General features: G+C 48.9%; 1 protein-coding gene across 9 annotated transcripts in view; it reads left to right on the top strand.

Moving 5' to 3' along the window:
* LOC106566126 (R3H domain-containing protein 2) overlaps positions 1-20,717 on the top strand; it is an 89,869-nt gene that overhangs the window by 58,517 nt on the left and 10,635 nt on the right. For 3 of the 9 annotated variants that reach the window (XM_045691916.1, XM_045691912.1, XM_045691917.1), the window contains 7 exons: positions 2,091-2,326; positions 2,717-2,868; positions 5,939-6,031; positions 6,475-6,792; positions 11,313-11,550; positions 15,267-15,457; positions 15,724-15,878. In XM_045691916.1, coding sequence (XP_045547872.1) covers positions 2,091-2,326; positions 2,717-2,868; positions 5,939-6,031; positions 6,475-6,792; positions 11,313-11,550; positions 15,267-15,457; positions 15,724-15,878 — 1,383 coding nt within the window. The remainder of the gene's footprint in view (positions 1-2,090; positions 2,327-2,716; positions 2,869-5,938; positions 6,032-6,474; positions 6,793-11,312; positions 11,551-15,266; positions 15,458-15,723; positions 15,879-20,717) is intronic. The other 6 variants (XM_045691913.1, XM_045691920.1, XM_014133977.2 and 3 more) reach the window with 5 other exon arrangements.

Genomic DNA, 20,717 nt, shown 5'->3' with positions numbered 1-20,717 from the left:
AGTGACGGTATGAGGGGGGGATGTGTGTAACTCCATAGTGACGGTATGAGGGGGGATGTGTGTACTCCATAGTGACGGTATGAGGGGGATGTGTGTAACTCCATAGTGACGGTATGAGGGGGGGATGTGTAACTCCATAGTGACGGTATGAGGGGGGGATGTGTACTCCATAGTGACGGTATGAGGGGGGGATGTGTGTAACTCCATAGTAACGGTATGAGGGGGGATGTGTGTAACTCCATAGTGACGGTATGAGGGGGGGGGTGTGTAACTCCATAGTGACGGTATGAGGGGGGGATGTGTGTAACTCCATAGTGACGGTATGAGGGGGGGATGTGTGACTCCATAGTGACGGTATGAGGGGGGATGTGTGTAACTCCATAGTGACGGTATGAGGGGGGGGATGTGTGTAACTCCATAGTGACGGTATGAGGGGGGATGTGTGTAACTCCATAGTGACAGTATGAGGGGGGATGTGTGTAACTCCATAGTGAATAGGGAATGTGTATGTGTGTGTACTCTGTAGTGCGTGCCTCATTGCATTCTGACCAGACCACTCACTTGGATATTGATTTTTGTCCTCCCACACCAGATGCTATCTGGACATGCAGTTTGAAATATCAACATAAACTCTGAACCAAATATATTCCTTTTGGGGACAGGTCAAAAAGCATGAAACATTTATGGCAGTTTAGCTTGCTAGCTTGCTGTTGCTAGCTAATATGTCCTATTTAGCTAGCTTCTGTTGCTAGCTAATATGTCCTATTTAGCTAGCTTCTGTTGCTAGCTAATATGTCCTATTTAGCTAGCTTCTGTTGCTAGCTAATGTGTCCTATTTAGCTAGCTTCTGTTGCTAGCTAATATGTCCTATTTAGCTAAATTCTGTTGCTTGCTAATTTGTCCTGGAATATCAACATTGAGTTGTTATTTTACCTGAAATGCACAAGGTCCTCTACTCTGACAATGAATCCACAGATAAAATGGTAAACCGAGTTTGTTTTTCTAGTAACCTTTCCTCCTTCAGGCTGCTTCTTCTTCTGACTTTATATGGCGGTTGGCAACCAACTTTAAGGTGCATTACCACCACCAGCTGGACTGTAGTGTGGACCTCAGTTCATCTATCAATCACCCACGTTGGTATATGCTTCTAAAAACCAATGAGGAGATGGGAGAGGCGGGACTTGCAGCGCATCAAGCGTCACAAATAGAACCAAGTTCTATTTTAGAGCCTGGCAATGCAGATGCTCGTCGACCTGCGCGACCTGTGTGGTTGCTATGATCTGAATAACATTTATTTTGCTGTGCGCGCGGTGCGGTTAGCATGTTACTCCTGGTGTCCATTGTAACAGAAAACCTCTACAGCTGTGTTATTTCCAGAATGGACCTGTTGTTGCCTTGTCACTCAGTCAGGATCTGTACTTTATTCAATGTACTCCTGTCTTCTTTTTCACCTTGGTGTTGATTGGATGAAACATCAGCGATCTGCATGTGTGTTTCTCTGTGATGTGGGTGGGAGTTTGGTGAATGTCCTGTACACTACAGGGGTTTGGTTGATTTATTTACCAGTCAGTCAACTTCTTTTGCCCTATGTTCTCCCCACATGTCAAAGTGTTGTTCTTAACCTGATCACCCTCTGTCTCCACCTCTCTGTTCCTCTCGCTCTCTGTCTGTCTCTATCTCTCTTTCTGTCTCCACCTCTCTGTTCCTCTCGCTCTCTGTCTCTCTCTCTCTCTCTCTCTCTCTGTCTCCACCTCTCTGTTCCTCTCGCTCTCTCTCTCTATCTCTCTCTCTCTTTCTCTATCTCTCTCTCTCTTTGTCTCTTTCTCTCTCTCTCTCTCTCTCTCTGTCTCCACCTCTCTGTTCCTCTCTCTCTCTCTCTCTCTCTCTCTCTCTCTCTCTCTCTCTCTCTCTCTCTCTCTCTCTTTGTCTCTTTCTCTCTCTCTCTGTCTCCACCTCTCTGTTCCTCTCTCTATCTCTCTCTCTCTTTGTCTCTTTCTCTCTCTGTCTCCACCTCTGTTCCTCTCCCTCTCTCTCTCTCTCCCTAACACCCTTCCCCTGTTTCCCTCCCTCTCCCCTCCTCCCCTGCACAGGGGGAACCTTGAGAGCTCCAGCCGTGCGTCCAGCAGCCGTCAGAGCAGCACTGACAGTGATATGAAGTGCCTGGAGCCAAGACCCTGGAGCAGCACGGACTCCGATAGTTCAAACAGGACCCTGCGGCCCCCGGTCACCAAGGCATCCAGCTTCTCTGGCATCTCCATTCTGACCAGAGGAGATAGTCTGGGCAGCAACAAGAGCTCTCAGGGTAGCTGCAGGGGCTCACGCACCGGTATGTACCAGACAGACATCCCAATGGGGATTGTATAATGAAAAATGCCTCCTGTAGTTGGAAATTAAAATGTTATGACAATTGTGCTCTGGGCAGTTCATTCTAGTACTTGAATTTCCCAATGTGAAAATACTGAATTCAATTGAAATGGCAACACACGGACGGACCTGTTGCAACCTAGAAGTGTTTAAGCCCTCTAGTGGCTTTAGAGGGTCAGATGGAAACAGAAGACAGTCCTTTTCAAGCCCCTGCATCTTTTTGAAAACAGATCAAAAGGGGAAAGAACCTGAAGAGAGTACAGACAAGAGTGCAGAAATGTTGAGGAACAAAACATACTGTTTCTGTATTTTGACTTTGTCTTGACTCTTGTGTTGTCTTGTTGTGTTATAGGACTCCCACTGGTGAGCCCAGACATGTGTCCCCAGCCCCCAGTCCCCCAGCCTGGCCCCTGCCCCTCCCAGGCCCAGCCCCCCCAGACCGCCCTACTGCCTACCCCACAGCAACACACCATGGGCAACTATAACCATAACCACATGACTCAGGTGAGAGAGAAGATGATATCATGAATCATTTGTTATTTAAATACACTTTCAGCTAAGAAAAATTAAGACTTGGCTATATTCCTGCATTTTTCCTAACCTAACACCTGTCTGCATCTCTTCCTTCTCTCCCCCTCCCTCCATCTCTCCCTCCATCTGTCCCTCCATGTCTCCCTCCATCTCTCCCTCTATTCTCTCTCTCCACTGCATCTCTCCATCTCTCCCCCTCCCTCCATCTCTCCCCCTCCTTCCATCTCTCTCCTCCCTTCATCTCTCCCTCATCTCTCCCCCCATCTCTCCCTCATCTCTCCCCCATGTCTCTCTCTCCCATCATGTCTCCCTCTCCCATCATGTCTCCCTCTCCCTCCATCTCTCTCCCTCCCTTCATCTCTCCCTCCATCCTTCCATCTCTCCCTTTCTCTCTCCCTCCATCTCTTCTTCTCCCGTCCTTGTCTGTCCCCAACTGTCCCTCTATCTCTCCCTCCATCTCTCCCTCTCCCTCCATCTCTCCCTCTATTCTCCTTCTCCACTGCATCTCTCTCTCTCCCTCCATCTCTCTCTCCCTCCATCTCTCTCTCCCTCATCTCTCTCTCCCTCCATCTCTCTCTCCCTCCATCTCTCTCTTTCTCCATCTCTCTCTCCCTCCATGTCTCTCTCTCTCCCTCCATCTCTCTCTCCCTCATCTCTCTCTCCCTCATCTCTCTCTCCCTCCATCTCTCTCTTTCTCCATCTCTCTCTTTCTCCATCTCTCTCTTTCTCCATCTCTCTCTCTCTCCATGTCTCTCTCTCTCCCTCCATGTCTCTCTCTCTCTCTCTCCTCAATGTCTCTCTCTCTCTCTCTCCCTCCATGTCTCTCTCTCTCTCTCCCTCCATGTCTCTCTCTCTCTCTCTCCCTCCATGTCTCTCTCTCTCTCTCCCTCCATGTCTCTCTCTCTCTCTCCCTCCATGTCTCTCTCTCTCTCTCTCCCTCCATGTCTCTCTCTCTCTCTCCCTCCATGTCTCTCTCTCTCTCTCCCTCCATGTCTCTCTCTCTCTCTCCTCCATGTCTCTCTCTCTCTCTCCCTCCATGTCTCTCTCTCTCTCTCCCTCCATGTCTCTCTCTCTCCCTCCATCTCTCTCTCCTCTCCCTCCATGTCTCTCTCTCTCCCTCCATGTCTCTCTCTCTCTCCCTCCATGTCTCTCTCCCTCTCCCTCCATGTCTCTCTCCCCTCCCTCCATCTCTCCCCCTCCTTCCATCTCTCTCCTCCCTTCATCTCTCCCTCATCTCTCCCCCCATCTCTCCCTCATCTCTCCCCCATGTCTCTCTCTCCCATCATGTCTCCCTCTCCCATCATGTCTCCCTCTCCCTCCATCTCTCTCCCTCCATGTCTCTCTCTCTCTCTCTCTCCCTCCATGTCTCTCTCTCTCTCTCTCTCTCTCCCTCCATGTCTCTCTCTCTCTCTCTCTCTCTCTCTCTCCATGTCTCTCTCTCTCTCTCTCCATGTCTCTCTCTCTCTCTCTCTCTCTCTCTCTCTCTCTCTCTCTCTCTCTCTCTCTCTCTCTCTCTCTCTCTCTCTCTCTCTCTCTCTCTCTCTCTCTCTCTCTCTCTCTCTCTCTCTCTCTCTCTCCATGTCTCTCTCTCTCTCTCCCTCCATGTCTCTCTCCCTCTCCCTCCATGTCTCTCTCCCTCCATGTCCCTCTCCCTCCATGTCTCTCTCCCTCCATGTCTCTCTCCCCTCCATGTCTCTCTCTCTCTCCCTCCATGTCTCTCTCTCTCTCTCTCTCTCTCCTCCATGTCTCTCTCTCTCTCTCTCTCTCCCTCCATGTCTCTCTCTCTCTCTCTCTCCCTCCATGTCTCTCTCTCTCTCTCTCTCTCTCCCTCCATGTCTCTCTCTCTCTCTCTCTCCCTCCATGTCTCTCTCTCTCTCTCTCTCTCTCTCTCCCTCCATGTCTCTCTCTCTCTCTCTCTCTCTCTCCATGTCTCTCTCTCTCTCTCTCCATGTCTCTCTCTCTCTCTCCTCTCTCTCTCTCTCTCTCTCTCTCTCTCTCTCTCCATGTCTCTCTCTCTCTCTCTCTCCATGTCTCTCTCTCTCTCTCTCTCTCCATGTCTCTCTCTCTCTCCTCCATGTCTCTCTCTCTCTCTCTCTCTCTCTCTCTCTCCCTCCATGTCTCTCTCTCTCTCTCTCTCCCTCATGTCTCTCTCTCTCCCTCCATGTCTCTCTCTCCCTCCATGTCTCTCTCTCTCCCTCCATGTCTCTCTCTCTCCCTCCATGTCTCTCTCTCTCCCTCCATGTCTCTCTCTCTCCCTCCATGTCTCTCTCTCTCCCTCCATGTCTCTCTCTCTCCCTCCATGTCTCTCTCTCTCCCTCCATGTCTCCCTGTCCCTCCATGTCTCCCTCCACTGCATCTCTCCCTCTCCTTCCATCTCTCCCCTCCCTTCATCTCTCCCTCCATCTCTCCCCCATGTCGCTCTCTCCTTCCATCTCTCCCTCCATCCTTCCATCTCTCCTTCTCCCTCTATCTCTCCCCATCTGTCCCTCTATCTCTCCCTCATCTCTCCCCCTCCCTCCATCTCTCCCTCTCCCTCCATCTCTCCCCTCCCTTCACCTCTCCCTCTCCCTCCATCTCTCCCTCTATTCTCCCTCTCCACTGCATCTCTCTCTCCCTCCATCTCTCTCTCTCCCTCCATCTCTCTCTCTCTCCCTCCATCTCTCTCTCTCCCTCCATCTCTCTCTCTCCCTCCATCTCTCTCTCTCCCTCCATCTCTCTCTCTCCCTCATCTCTCTCTCTCTCCCTCATCTCTCTCTCTCCCTCATCTCTCCCTCCATCTCTCTCTCTCTCTCCCTCCATCTCTCCCTCTCCCTCCATCTCTCCCCTCCCTCCATCTCTCCCCTCCCTTCACCTCTTCTCCCTCCCTCCATCTCTCTCTCTCTCTCCCTCCATCTCTCTCTCTCTCCCTCCATCTCTTTCTCTCCCTCCATCTCGCTCTCTCTCTCTCTCCCTCCATGTCTCTCTCTCTCTCCCTCCATGTCTCCCACTCCCTCCACCTCTCCCTCCATCTCTCTCTCTCTCCCTCCATCTCTCTCTCTGTTAGCCGGTGGGGTCTCTGCAGCCCTCTCAACCTGTGTCCTACTCTTCCTCCTGTCCCCAGGTCCTCCTGCCTGTCTCTTCCCCCCAGCAGTACATGGTACTACTACCATCCATACCTTTATAAATACAATATGTTACTGAGCCCAGTCTCTCCTCCCTCCAAGCAGTACATGTTACTGGTACCCTTCATACCTTCTCTCTCTCTATACAGTAAATATAACAACTATATAATATGGTACCAAACCTTTCATATGTTGGCTTTCTCTCCCGGTCGTATTAGTCCCTATTGGACTGAAGTGGCAATATGACAATCAGCATCAACTCTATATTCACACCTACTGTCTTCTATGCTTGTGTCCTTACTACTATAGCAGCCTCTGCTAGTCATTATGCTGTGCAGAAGATAGAAAGATTTCATTTTTAGGGGCAAATATCTTCAAATGATATCATCATATCCAGTTTAACCTACAATCAGTTTATTGGTTACTGTGTCAAATCCACCAGTAACTGTTTGTAATAACCACTTCTTCTCCCTCTCAGGGTGAGGAGCTGGCTCCTCACTTCAGCCAGATGACTCTGAGTCGACAGAGTTCCAGCGAGGCCCCGGAGCCCCCAGCCATGTACCAGACCCAGGGGCCCACTGTCCTCACCCAACACCCCCCACCCCAGACGGGCTATATCATGGCCACCACAGCCCAGCCCCTGGCCCAGCCCCTGGCCCCTCAGTCTGGCTACCAGCCTAACACCAGACACCTCCATCATCCTCCTCCTCCTCCTCCTCCACCCCCTCCCTCCCAGACCATCATGCAGCCCCCACCACCGCCGCAGGGGTACATGCAGCCGTCTCCCCCTCAGCAGGTATGATACTGGGTTTGCAATCAATCATCAACATTTGTCCAAAAGTGCTTTACACTCGGTTTGAATCAATAAGGAGTAGAATTTGGAATAAAAGTTTCCCTTCTTCCTTTGTCATCACGAGTTAGGCTGAAGGTACAAATACAGCCCGGCAGTCTGAAAAGCTGAAGTGGAACATTTGGCCCAAACTTTGTTTCACAAACTTTACCAATAAATGTGAGAGAGTTTCGATTGCTGTGAAATCGCGGCGGCATTCACACAGTCGGCGGCGGTGTGACAGTATCTCTCTCCCACTCAGAGTACTGTGTGACTGGCTGTGAAGTCTTCTCTCTCCCTCTCTCACCCTCTCACCCTCTCTCCCTCTCTCACCCTCTCTCTCTCTCTCTCTCTCTCTCTCTCTCTCTCTCTCTCTCTCTCTCTCTCTCTCTCTCTCTCTCTCTCTCTCTCTCTCTCTCTCTCTCTCTCTCTCTCTCTCTCTCTCTCTCTCTCTCTCTCTCTCTCTCTCTCTTTTCTCTCTTTTCTCTCTCTTTTCTCTCCTCGTCACCATCCCGCAGCCCAGTAACAAACTGCTTGAATCCATAAAATATGAATTTAAGTCCTGGAGGTGGAAACGTCCTGCATTGACCCTACACCCTGGGGGGGATAGTTCCCACAAAAGGAGCTTTAGGGTCCACTGCTGTCTCTTGCTGGATTTGTGAGGTAGCTAATGGCAGTTGTAGATATGTGGTAGTGGAGTAGGGGCCTTAGGGCCCACACCTAGGGTGTTGTAGATATGTGGTAGTGGAGTAGGGGCCTGAGGGCCCACACTTAGTGTGTTGTAGATATGTGGTAGTGGAGTAGGGGCCTGAGGTTACACACTTAGTGTGTTGTAGATATGTGGTAGTGGAGAAGGGGCCTGAGGGCCCACACTTAGTGTGTTGTAGATATGTGGTAGTGGAGTAGGGGCCTGAGGGCCCACACTTAGTGTGTTGTAGATATGTGGTAGTGGAGTAGGGGCCTGAGGGCCCACACTTAGTGTGTTGTAGATATGTGGTAGTGGAGTAGGGGCCTGAGGGCCCACACTTAGTGTGTTGTAGATATGTGGTAGTGGAGTAGGGGCCTGAGGGCCCACACTTAGTGTGTTGTAGATATGTGGTAGTGGAGTAGGGGCCTGAGGGTACACACTTAGTGTGTTGTAGATATGTGGTAGTGGAGTAGGGGCCTGAGGGCACACAGTGTGTTGTAGATATGTGGTAGTGGAGTAGGGGCCTGAGGGGACACACTTAGTGTGTTGTACATTTACATTTAAGTCATTTAGCAGACGCTCTTATCCAGAGCGACTTACAAATTGGTGCATTCACCTTATGATATCCAGTGGAACAACCACTTTACAATAGTGCATCTAAATCTTTTAGGGGGGGTTAGAAGGATTACTTTATCCTATCCCAGGTATTCCTTAAAGAGGTGGGGTTTCAGGTGTCTCCGGAAGGTGGTGATTGACTCCGCTGTCCTTGTAGATATGTGGTAGTGGAGTAGGGGCCTGAGGACACACGCTTAGTGTGTTGTAGATATGTGGTAGTGGAGTAGGGGCCTGAGGACACACGCTTAGTGTGTTGTAGATATGTGGTAGTGGAGTAGGGGCCTGAGGACACACGCTTAGTGTGTTGTAGATATGTGGTAGTGGAGTAGGGGCCTGAGGGCCCACACTTAGTGTGTTGTAGATATGTGGTAGTGGAGTAGGGGCCTGAGGACACACGCTTAGTGTGATGTAGATATGTGGTAGTGGAGAAGGGGCCTGAGGACACACGCTTAGTGTGTTGTGAAATCTGTAATGAATGTATTGAAACTGCCTTAATTTTGCTAGACCCCAGGAAGAAGAGCTGCTGCCTCGGCAGGAACTAATGGGGATCCATAATAAACCCCAGGAAGAGTAGCTGCTGCCTTGGCAGGAACTAATGGGGATCCATAATAAACCCCAGGAAAAGAGCTGCTGCCTTGGCAGGAACTAATGGGGATCCATAATAAACCCCAGGAAGAGTAGCCGCTGCCTTGGCAGGAACTAATGGGGATCCATAATAAACCCCAGGAAGAGTAGCTGCTGCCTTGGCAGGAACTAATGGGGATCCATAATAAACCCCAGGAAGAGTAGCTGCTGCCTTGGCAGGAACTAATGGGGATCCATAATAAACCCCAGGAAGAGTAGCTGCTGCCTTGGCAGGAACTAATGGGGATCCATAATAAACCCCAGGAAGAGTAGCTGCTGCCTTGGCAGGAACTATTGGGGATCCATAATAAACCCCAGGAAGAGTAGCTGCTGCCTTGGCAGGAACTAATGGGGATCCATAATAAACCCCAGGAAGAGTACCTGCTGCCTTGGCAGGAACTAATGGGGATCCATAATAAACCCCAGGAAGAGTAGCTGCTGCCTTGGCAGGAACTATTGGGGATCCATAATAAACCCCAGGAAGAGTAGCTGCTGCCTTGGCAGGAACTAATGGGGATCCATAATAAACCCCAGGAAGAGTAGCTGCTGCCTTGGCAGGAACTAATGGGGATCCATAATAAACCCCAGGAAGAGTAGCCGCTGCCTTGGCAGGAACTAATGGGGATCCATAATAAACCCCAGGAAGAGTAGCCGCTGCCTTGGCAGGAACTAATGGGGATCCATAATAAACCCCAGGAAGAGTAGCTGCTGCCTTGGCAGGAACTAATGGGGCTCCATAATAAACCCCAGGAAGAGTAGCTGCTGCCTTGGCAGGAACTAATGGGGATCCATAATAAACCCCAGGAAGAGTAGCCGCTGCCTTGGCAGGAACTAATGGGGATCCATAATAAACCCCAGGAAGAGTAGCTGCTGCCTTGGCAGGAACTAATGGGGATCCATAATAAACCCCAGGAAGAGTAGCTGCTGCCTTGGCAGGAACTAATGGGGATCCATAATAAACCCCAGGAAGAGTAGCTGCTGCCTTGGCAGGAACTAATGGGGATCCATAATAAACCCCAGGAAAAAGAGCTGCTGCCTTGGCAGGAACTAATGGGGATCCATAATAAACCCCAGGAAGAGTAGCTGCTGCCTTGGCAGGAACTAATGGGGATCCATAATAAACCCCAGGAAGAGTAGCTGCTGCCTTGGCAGGAACTAATGGGGATCCATAATAAACCCCAGGAAGAGTAGCTGCTGCCTTGGCAGGAACTAATGGGGATCCATAATAAACCCCAGGAAGGGTAGCTGCTGCCTTGGCAGGAACTAATGGGGATCCATAATAAACCCCAGGAAGAGTAGCTGCTGCCTTGGCAGGAACTAATGGGGATCCATAATAAACCCCAGGAAGAGTAGCTGCTGCCTTGGCAGGAACTAATGGGGATCCATAATAAACCCCAGGAAGAGTAGCTGCTGCCTTGGCAGGAACTATTGGGGATCCATAATAAACCCCAGGAAGAGTAGCTGCTGCCTTGGCAGGAACTAATGGGGATCCATAATAAACCCCAGGAAGAGTAGCTGCTGCCTTGGCAGGAACTAATGGGGATCCATAATAAACCCCAGGAAGAGTAGCTGCTGCCTTGGCAGGAACTATTGGGGATCCATAATAAACCCCAGGAAGAGTAGCTGCTGCCTTGGCAGGAACTAATGGGGATCCATAATAAACCCCAGGAAGAGTAGCTGCTGCCTTGGCAGGAACTAATGGGGATCCATAATAAACCCCAGGAAGAGTAGCCGCTGCCTTGGCAGGAACTAATGGGGATCCATAATAAACCCCAGGAAGAGTAGCCGCTGCCTTGGCAGGAACTAATGGGGATCCATAATAAACCCCAGGAAGAGTAGCTGCTGCCTTGGCAGGAACTAATGGGGCTCCATAATAAACCCCAGGAAGAGTAGCTGCTGCCTTGGCAGGAACTAATGGGGATCCATAATAAACCCCAGGAAGAGTAGCTGCTGCCTTGGCAGGAACTAATGGGGATCCATAATAAACCCCAGGAAGAGTAGCTGCTGCCTTGGCAGGAACTAATGGGGATCCATAATAAACCCCAGGAAGAGGAGCTGCTGCCTTGGCAGGAACTAATGGGGATCCATAATAAACCCCAGGAAGAGTAGCTGCTGCCTTGGCAGGAACTAATGGGGATCCATAATAAACCCCAGGAAGAGTAGCTGCTGCCTTGGCAGGAACTAATGGGGATCCATAATAAACCCCAGGAAGAGTAGCCGCTGCCTTGGCAGGAACTAATGGGGATCCATAATAAACCCCAGGAAGAAGAGCTGCTGCCTTGGCAGGAACTAATGGGGATCCATAATAAACCCCAGGAAGAGTAGCCGCTGCCTTGGCAGGAACTAATGGGGATCCATAATAAACCCCAGGAAGAAGAGCTGCTGTCTTGGCAGGAACTAATGGGGATCCATAATAAATATAAATGCTACCTTTGAACTTCCATCAACCTCTAAGAGTTGATTTCCAGTTTGCGCCCTTATTATTAATGCACCTTGGTTGGAAGGGTTCTTATTGTACTACCTATGACTGTATTTCTCCCTCCCTCTGCTCCTCCTCCAGATATCTTATTACACCCCTGGGCAGCAGTACCCCAGCACAGGGCAGCAGTACCCCAGCACAGGGCAGCAGTACCCCAGCACAGGGCAGCAGTACCCCAGCACAGGGCAGCAGTACCCCAGCACAGGGCAGCAGTACCCCAGCACAGGGCAGCAGTACCGGTCTGGACCCATGTCTCACCAGGTGTCCTACCCTGTCCAGCCCATGCCCCAGCCCATGGCTCAGCCCACACAGCAGTCTGGTCAGTACCACTAAAGTACCATCTTTCTCAATTAAAGATTAGTCTGTCTGTGTTTTTAAAGTGCTGTACAGTTTTATACTGAACAAAAATATACAGTACTCAGACCCCTTGACTTTTTTCCACATTTTGTGACATTACAGCCTTATTCTAAAATTGATTAAATAAAACAATTTCTTCAGCAATCTACACAATACCCCATAATGACAAATAAAAAACAGAAATACCTTATTTACATAAGTATTCAGACCCTTTGCTATAGGATTTGAAATTGAGCTCAGGTGCATCCTGTTTCCATTGATCATCCTTGAGATGTTTCTACAACTTGATTGGACTCCACCTGTGGTAAATTCAATTGATTGGACATGATTTGGAAAGGCTCACACCTGTCTATATATGGTCCCACAGTTGACAGTTCATGTCAGAGCAAAAACCAAGCCATGAGGTTGGAGGAATTGTCCATAGAACTCCAAGACAGGATTGTGTCGAGGCACAGATCTGGGGAAGGGTACCAAAACATTTCTGCCGCATTGAAGGTCCCCAAGAACACAGTGGCCTCCATCAATCTTAAATGGAAGAAGATTGGAACCACTAAGACTCTTCCTAGAGCTGGCTGCCCGGCCAAACTGAGCAATCGGGAGAGAAGGGCCTTGGTCAGGGCGGTGACCAAGAACCCGATGGTCACTCTGACAGAGCTCTAGAGTTCCTCTGTGGAGATGGGAGAACCTTCCAGAAGGACAACCATCTCTGCAGCACTCCACCAATCAGACCTTTATGGTAGAGTGGCCAGACAGAGCCCCTCCTCAGTAAAAGGCACATGACAGCCCACTTGGAGTTTGCTAAAAAGGCACCTTAAGACTCTGACCATGAGAAAGAAGATTCTCTGGTCTGATGAAACCAAGATTGAGCTCTTTGTCCTGAATGCCAAGCGTCATGTCTGGAGGAAACCTGGCACCATTCCTACGGTGAAGCATGGTGGTGGCAGCATCATGCTGTGGGGAGCATTTTCAGCAGCAGGGACTGGGAGACTAGTCTGGATCGAGGCAAAGATGAACGGAGCCAATTACCAGAGAGATCCTTGACGAAAACCTGCTCCGGAGTGCTCAGGACCTCAGACTGGGGTGAAGGTTTACCTTCCAACAGGACAAGGACCCTAAGCACACAGCCAAGACTTTGGGATAAGTCTCTGAATGTCCTTGAGTGGCCCAGCCAGAGCCTGGCCTTGAACCCGATTTAACATCTCTGGAGAGACCTGAAAATAGCTGTGCAGCGACGCTCCCCATCCAACCTGACGGAGCTTGAGAGGATCTGCAGAGAAGAATGGGAGAAACTCCCCAAATACAGGTGTGCCAAGCTTGTAGCATCATACCCAAGAAGACTCGAAGCTGTAATCACTGCCAAAGGTGCTTCAGCAAAGTAATGAGTAAAGGGTCTGAATACATATGTAAATGTCATATTTCAGTTTTTCTTTTTCATAAATTTGCAAAAATGTCTAAAAACCTTTTTTTGCTTTGTCGTTATGGGGTATTGTGTGTAGGTTGATGAGGAAAAAAAACATACATTTTATCAATTTTATAATAAGGCTGTAACCTAACAAAATGTGGAAAAAAGTCAAGGTGTCTGAGTACAATCCAAAGGCACTGTAAACGAAACGTGAAGTGTTGGTTCCATGTTTCATGAGCTGAAATGAAAGATTCCAGAAATGTTTCATGAGCTGACCTTCATATAAGGAACTGGCTTGCATACTTTCAGGACGTAATTATGTTGGAGTTATCCACTGCCGTGTGAATGAAACGAGTCTTGGCACTCTGGAAACATGGAAAGCTGGGTGGGGCATGTGTATGTATATTTGGAATGGGTGGGAGGGGATGTAAAAAAAAAAAATCAATTGGGGGGAAATTGTAATTTTATTTTTATTATTGTATTGCCCTTGTGACCCAATAAAAAAAAAAACTATTTTTTTCCCCCTGTACACACAAAAACATATTTTTCTGATATATTTTGCACAAATATGTTTACTTCCCTGTTAGTGAGTATTTCCCCTTTGCCAAGATAATCCATCTGCCTGACAGGTGTGGCATTTCAATAATCTGATTAAACAGCATGATCATTACACAGGTTCACCTTGTGCTGGGGACAATAAAAGGCCACTCTAAAATGTGCAGTTTTGTCGCACAACACAATGCCACAGATGTCTTAAGTTTTGAGGGGGCATGCTGACTGCTGCAATGTCCACCAGAGCTGTTGCCAGAGAACTTAATGTACATTTTTCTACCATAAGCCGCTGAATTTGTCACTACGTCCAGCTGGCCAACTGAGAAATGCTCACTTTTTAAACCAATTTGTACACATCATTTGAGAGAAATAAGCTTTTTGTGCATATTCTAGTTACTGGGTAGGATTAGTAACCAGATTAAATCGGGTACATTTTTTTTATCCAGACGTGCAAATGCTGCCCACTAGCCCTAACAGGCTAAGTTACAGCCTTATGTGGAATATTTCTGGAATCTTTTATTTCAGCTCTTGAAGCATGGGACCAATACTTTACATGTTGCCTTTATATTTTGGTTGGGTGTGATTACATCTGACAACATCCTTGTTCATACAACACCAATTTTGATAAAACTTCTGACATTTACTTGGATGGGGCTACACGATACACTCCCTGCATCTCATAACGGTCCGTTCAGACCTTTTTTTTAAAATGTTTTAACCAAGTACCAGGTTTTAAACATTCAAAAATAAAAACAATGTATTGGACATGCTATTGACCAAAGCCAACTCAATTTTCATATTAAAATTAGGTTACACTCAGTTGCGTCAGAATCTGACTAAGCAGGACCGGTGAAAGCCAGGACTACTGTATTTCACTGTGTATATTAGCTGAATAAACATTTATCAACAGTGTGTTGTGTTTCGAGTACAGAGACCTTCAAAAGCATAGAGGCACCGAAGTGCTGATTGCCTGATTTGGCAACATAGAATCTGCTGTGTACGGTAGCCGTTCACTCACCCAGTCAACATGATCAGACCTTTGCTGTATCAACAGAAACAACGCCAACAGGGCTCTAAAATAACACAAGGATCAAGGTTAGCTAAATACTGGTTCCCAGGAATAAATGTCTATTTTAGTCACCACATTGTGTAATTGGGGACAGAAGTACTGATGCAATGAGTCCTGAAAAGTTACCTTGATTATACTCGGAATGACCCTGAGCATTCAGGCGGCAACAAGCCTACCCCCTGCCGGACAGTCATGTTCTGCTTCCCAGATAGACCCATGGTCTTCCGTGACTTTATGTGTACATTCCTTTCTTTCTAGACAGCCTGTTTTAACGTGAACATTAAATCGTTTTTTATTGATACGTCCCTACATGCATCGTTTAAATAATGTATCTTATTGTTTATAGTGTATTCTGTAGTTTTTAGCTTGCTGTAAGTGGATTTGTGTAAATTCTGCATCTGTATATCCTGTTTATCGCCTGTCTGTATATCCTGTTTATCGTCTGTCTGTATATCCTGTTTTGTGGCAGCTCCATTTCATTGAGTCAAATTCCTGTACATTCAAATGTATTTTGGAGTATAAATGTGATTCTTACATGTGCCTTGCGTGTCACCAGTAGGACCAAGGTTGATAGGAATGCAGCATACCCAGAATACACACACACACACACACACACACACACACACACCTGTGTTACCATGTCCTACATAACCAGCAGCTCTCCAGACCATGATGCCCAGCCAGCAGCCCCAGACCATGATGCCCAGCCAGCAGCCCCAGTACCAGGGAATGATAGGAGTACCCCAGCAGCCACAGAACCAGGCTCTCCTCACCTCCCAGGGGCAGGGCATGCATGGACAGGTGACGGCCATGATGGTCCAGTACCCACAGATGCCCTCATATCAGGTACAGTTAAGGTTGTGTGTGTGTGTGTGTGTGTGTGTGTGTGTGTGTGTGTGTGATTGCTACATCTTGTATGCATTTGGGAGTTTCTCAAGGCTCAGTTCTCAGACCACATTATTGTGTAAAAGTAACTAGTGGGATGTAACTGGTGTGATCCGAACCCAGGTCTCTCGCTCGGGAAACCAGGCAATTGGACCAAGAGGATATTCCCTCTTGGGCAGAGGGTGGCAACTCACCTTGGCTACATGTTCATGTGTCTTGCCTCCTAGCAGGTCCCTGTGGCAAGTGACTCTCAACAGGTGATCCAGCACCAGCAGTACCAGCAGCAGGTCATGGTGCCAGTCAGCCAGTCTCTACAGACTGTCCAGGGGCCCATGCCCGTATACTACAGCGTCATCACCCCCACACAACAGAACAGCACAAGGTAGATAAATAAAAAAAAGTGAATTATATAGCGTGCTTTGAACAGATGCTGAAGTGCTGGGTATTGTATGGGGAGAACTCCACTACTCCCAACATATTGCCTCAGCAGACCTGTTGAGCTACAACCCAGATAACTTGTCGCTTCTAATCTCACTTCTGGAATAACAATAATAAAGTACGCTTTTAAAAAAACGAACAAACAAGCATTACAGAGAAAATGGTCTAAACTCCAGAAGCAGACTGATGGTGTGAATCCGTTCATTCCTGAATGAAGTTGAATGTAACACTGTCTGTAACAAGTTCACCTGCTGACCGCCTGGCTAAGCAATAATTGTAAGACACTCTGGGGAAACTGAGCTGTAAATGAAGTCATTAAAAACTATTGAATAGGATAGAAAGTCACATGACTGGAATCAATTACATTTACATTTAAGACATTTAGCAGACGCTCTTATCCAGAGCGACTTACAAATTGGTGCATTCACCTTATAATATCCAGTGGAACAACCACTTTACAATAGTGCATCTAAATCTTTTAAGGGGGGGGGGGGTTAGACGGATTACTTTATCCTATCCCAGGTATTCCTTAAAGAGGTGGGGTTTCAGGTGTCTCCGGAAGGTGGTGATTGACTCCGCTGTCCTGGCGTCGTGAGGGAGCTTGTTCCACCATTGGGGTGCCAGAGCAGCGAACAGTTTTGACTGGGCTGAGCGGGAACTGTGCTTCTTCAGAGGTAGGGAGGCGAGCAGGCCAGAGGTGGATGAACGCAGTGCCCTTGTTTGGGTGTAGGGGCCTGATCAGAGCTTGAAGGTACGGAGGTGCCGTTCCCCTCACAGCTCCATAGGCAAGCACGATGGTCTTGTAGCGGATGCGAGCTTCAACTGGAAGCCAGTGGAGAGAGCGGAGGAGCGGGGTGACGTGAGAGAACTTGGGAAGGTTGAACACGGCGTTCTGGATGAGTTGTAGGGGTTTAGTGGCACAGGCAGGGAGCCCAGCCAACAGCGAGTTGCAGTAATCCAGGCGGGAGATGACAAGTGCCTGGATTAGGACCTGCGCCGCTTCCTGTGTGAGGCAGGGTCGTACTCTGCGAATGTTGTAGAGCATGAACCTACAGGATCGGGTCACCGCCTTGATGTTAGTGGAGAACGACAGGGTGTTGTCCAGGGTCACGCCGAGGCTCTTAGCACTCTGGGAGGAGGACACAAGGGAGTTGTCAACCGTGATGGCGAGATCATGGAACGGGCAGTCTTTCCCCGGGAGGAAGAGCAGCTCCGTCTTGCCGAGGTTCAGCTTGAGGTGGTGATCCGTCATCCACACTGATATGTCTGCCAGACATGCAGAGATGCGATTCGCCACCTGGTTGTCAGAAGGGGGAAAGGAGAAGATTAATTGTGTGTCGTCTGCATAGCAATGATAGGAGAGACCATGTGAGGATATGACAGAGCCAAGAGACTTGGTGTATAGCGAGAATAGGAGAGGGCCTAGAACAGAGCCCTGGGGGACACCAGTGGTGAGAGCACGTGGTGCGGAGACAGATTCTCGCCACGCCACCTGGTAGGAGCGACCTGTCAGGTAGGACGCAATCCAAGCGTGGGCCGCGCCGGAGATGCCCAGCTCGGAGAGGGTGGAGAGGAGGATCTGATGGTTCACAGTATCAAAGGCAGCAGATAGGTCTAGAAGGATGAGAGCAGAGGAGAGAGAGTTAGCTTTAGCAGTGCGGAGAGCCTCCGTGACACAGAGAAGAGCAGTCTCAGTTGAATGCCCAGTCTTGAAACCTGACTGATTAGGATCAAGAAGGTCATTCTGAGAGAGATGGCAAGAGAGCTGGCCAAGGACGGCACGTTCAAGAGTTTTGGAGAGAAAAGAAAGAAGGGATACTGGTCTGTAGTTGTTGACATCGGAGGGATCGAGTGTAGGTTTTTTCAGAAGGGGTGCAACTCTCGCTCTCTTGAAGACGGAAGGGACGTAGCCAGCGGTCAAGGATGAGTTGATGAGCGAGGTGAGGTAGGGGAGAAGGTCTCCGGAAATGGTCTGGAGAAGAGAGGAGGGGATAGGGTCAAGTGGGCAGGTTGTTGGGCGGCCGGCCGTCACAAGACGCGAGATTTCATCTGGAGAGAGAGGGGAGAAAGAGGTCAAAGCACAGGGTAGGGCAGTGTGAGCAGGACCAGCGGTGTCGTTTGACTTAGCAAACGAGGATCGGATGTCGTCAACCTTCTTTTCAAAATGGTTGACGAAGTCATCCGCAGAGAGGGGGGGGGGAAGAGGATTCAGGAGGGAGGAGAAGGTAGCAAAGAGCTTCCTAGGGTTAGAGGCAGATGCTTGGAATTTAGAGTGGTAGAAAGTGGCTTTAGCAGCAGAGACAGAAGAGGAAAATGTAGAGAGGAGGGAGTGAAAGGATGCCAGGTCCGCAGGGAGGCGAGTTTTCCTCCATTTCCGCTCGGCTGCCCGGAGCCCTGTTCTGTGAGCTCGCAGTGAGTCGTCGAGCCACGGAGCAGGAGGGGAGGACCGAGCCGGCCTGGAGCATAGGGGACAGAGAAAATCAAAGGATGCAGAGAGGGAGGAGAGGAGGGTTGAGGAGGCAGAATCAGGAGATAGGTTGGAGAAGGTTTGAGCAGAGGGAAGAGATGATAGGATGGAAGAGGAGAGAGTAGCGGGAGAGAGAGAGCGAAGGTTGGGACGGCGCAATACCATCCGAGTAGGGGCAGAGTGAGAAGTGTTGGATGAGAGCGAGAGAGAAAAGGATACAAGGTAGTGGTCAGAGACTTGGAGGGGAGTTGCAATGAGATTAGTGGAAGAACAGCATCTAGTAAAGATGAGGTCAAGCGTATTGCCTGCCTTGTGAGTAGGGGGGGAAGGTGAGAGGGTGAGGTCAAAAGAGGAGAGGAGTGGAAAGAAGGAGGCAGAGAGGAATGAGTCAAAGGTAGACGTGGGGAGGTTAAAGTCACCCAGAACTGTGAGAGGTGAGCCATCCTCAGGAAAGGAACTTATCAAGGCGTCAAGCTCATTGATGAACTCTCCAAGGGAACCTGGAGGGCGATAAATGATAAGGATGTTAAGCTTGAAAGGGCTGGTAACTGTGACAGCATGGAATTCAAATGAGGAGATAGACAGATGGGTCAGGGGAGAAAGAGAGAATGTCCACTTGGGAGAGATGAGGATTCCAGTGCCACCACCCCGCTGGCTCGATGCTCTAGGGGTATGCGAGAACACGTGGGCAGACGAGGAGAGAGCAGTAGGAGTAGCAGTGTTATCTGTGGTAATCCATGTTTCCGTCAGCGCCAGGAAGTCTAGGGACTGGAGGGTAGCATAGGCTGAGATGAACTCAGCCTTGTTGGCCGCAGACCCGCAGTTCCAGAGGCTGCCGGAGACCTGGAACTCCACGTGGGTCGTGCGCGCTGGGACCACCAGGTTAGTGGCAGCGGCCACGCGGTGTGGAGCGTTTGTATGGCCTGTGCAGAGGGGAGAGAACAGGGATAGACAGACACATAGTTGACAAGCTACAGAAGAGGCTACGCTAATGCAGAAGAGGCTACGCTAATCAATAAACAAGCTATTTATTAAACACTTGAATCTTTATTTTCTTTGACACAATGCTTCCACACGCTCGCTAAACAAAATATGAGCGTTGTAAGTGAAGCCTAGCAGCTTGTTGATGTGATGCCCTACCGTCTGTGGATGACAGCCAAGTGCTTACAGTGCATGTGTCTGTGTGTGTTTTTCTCTGTGTCTCTGTGTGTGTCTCTGTGTGTGTTTCTCTGTCTCTGTGTGTATTTCTGTGTCTCTGTGTGTGTCTCTGTGTGTGTTTCTCTGTCTCTGTGTGTATTTCTGTGTCTCTGTGTGTGTGTCTGTGTGTGTTTCTCTGTCTCTGTGTGTATTTCTGTGTCTCTGTGTGTGTGTCTGTGTGTTTCTCTGTCTCTGTGTGTATTTCTGTGTCTCTGTGTCTCTGTGTGTGTTCTTCCCTGTGTGTGTTCTTCCCTGTCTCTGTGTGTATTTCTGTGTCTGTGTGTATGTCTCTGTGTGTGTTCTTCCCTGTCTCTGTGTTTTTCTCTGTGTGTCTGTGTGTGTCTCTGTGTGTCTGTGTGTATTTCTGTGTCTCTGTGTGTATGTCTCTCTGTGTGTTTCTCTGTCTCTCTGTGTGTTTCTGTGTGTGTGTGTGTCTCTCTGTGTGTTTCTCTGTCTCTCTGTGTGTGTGTGTGTGTGTGTGTGTCTCTCTGTGTCTCTCTGTTTCTCTGTGTGTGTGTGTGTTTCTCTGTGTGTCTCTCTGTGTGTGTGTGTGTGTGTGTGTGTGTGTGTGTGTGTGTGTGTGTGTGTGTGTCTCTCTCTGTGTGTATATGTCTCTCTGTTTCTCTGTGTGTGTGTGTTTCTCTGTGTGTGTGTGTTTCTCTGTGTGTCTCTCTCTGTGTGTATATGTCTCTGTTTCTCTGTGTGTGTGTGTTTCTCTGTGTGTGTGTCTGTGTGTGTTTCTCTGTCTCTGTGTGTATTTCTGTGTCTCTGTGTGTGTGTCTGTGTGTGTTTCTCTGTCTCTGTGTGTATTTCTGTGTCTCTGTGTCTCTGTGTGTGTTCTTCCCTGTCTCTGTGTGTATTTCTGTGTCTGTGTGTATGTCTCTGTGTGTGTTCTTCCCTGTCTCTGTGTTTTTCTCTGTGTGTCTGTGTGTGTCTCTGTGTGTCTGTGTGTATTTCTGTGTCTCTGTGTGTATGTCTCTGGGTGTGTTTCTCTGTCTCTCTGTGTGTTTCTGTGTGTGTGTGTGTCTCTCTGTGTGTTTCTCTGTCTCTCTGTGTGTGTGTGTGTGTGTGTGTGTGTGTGTGTGTGTGTGTGTGTGTGTGTGTGTGTCTCTCTGTTTC

The sequence above is a fragment of the Salmo salar genome, chromosome ssa12 (assembly GCF_905237065.1).
Source record: "Salmo salar chromosome ssa12, Ssal_v3.1, whole genome shotgun sequence".
NCBI lineage: Eukaryota > Metazoa > Chordata > Actinopteri > Salmoniformes > Salmonidae > Salmo > Salmo salar.
Note: the sequence above shows the minus strand (reverse complement) of the source record. Positions and strands in the feature narration are given on the sequence as shown.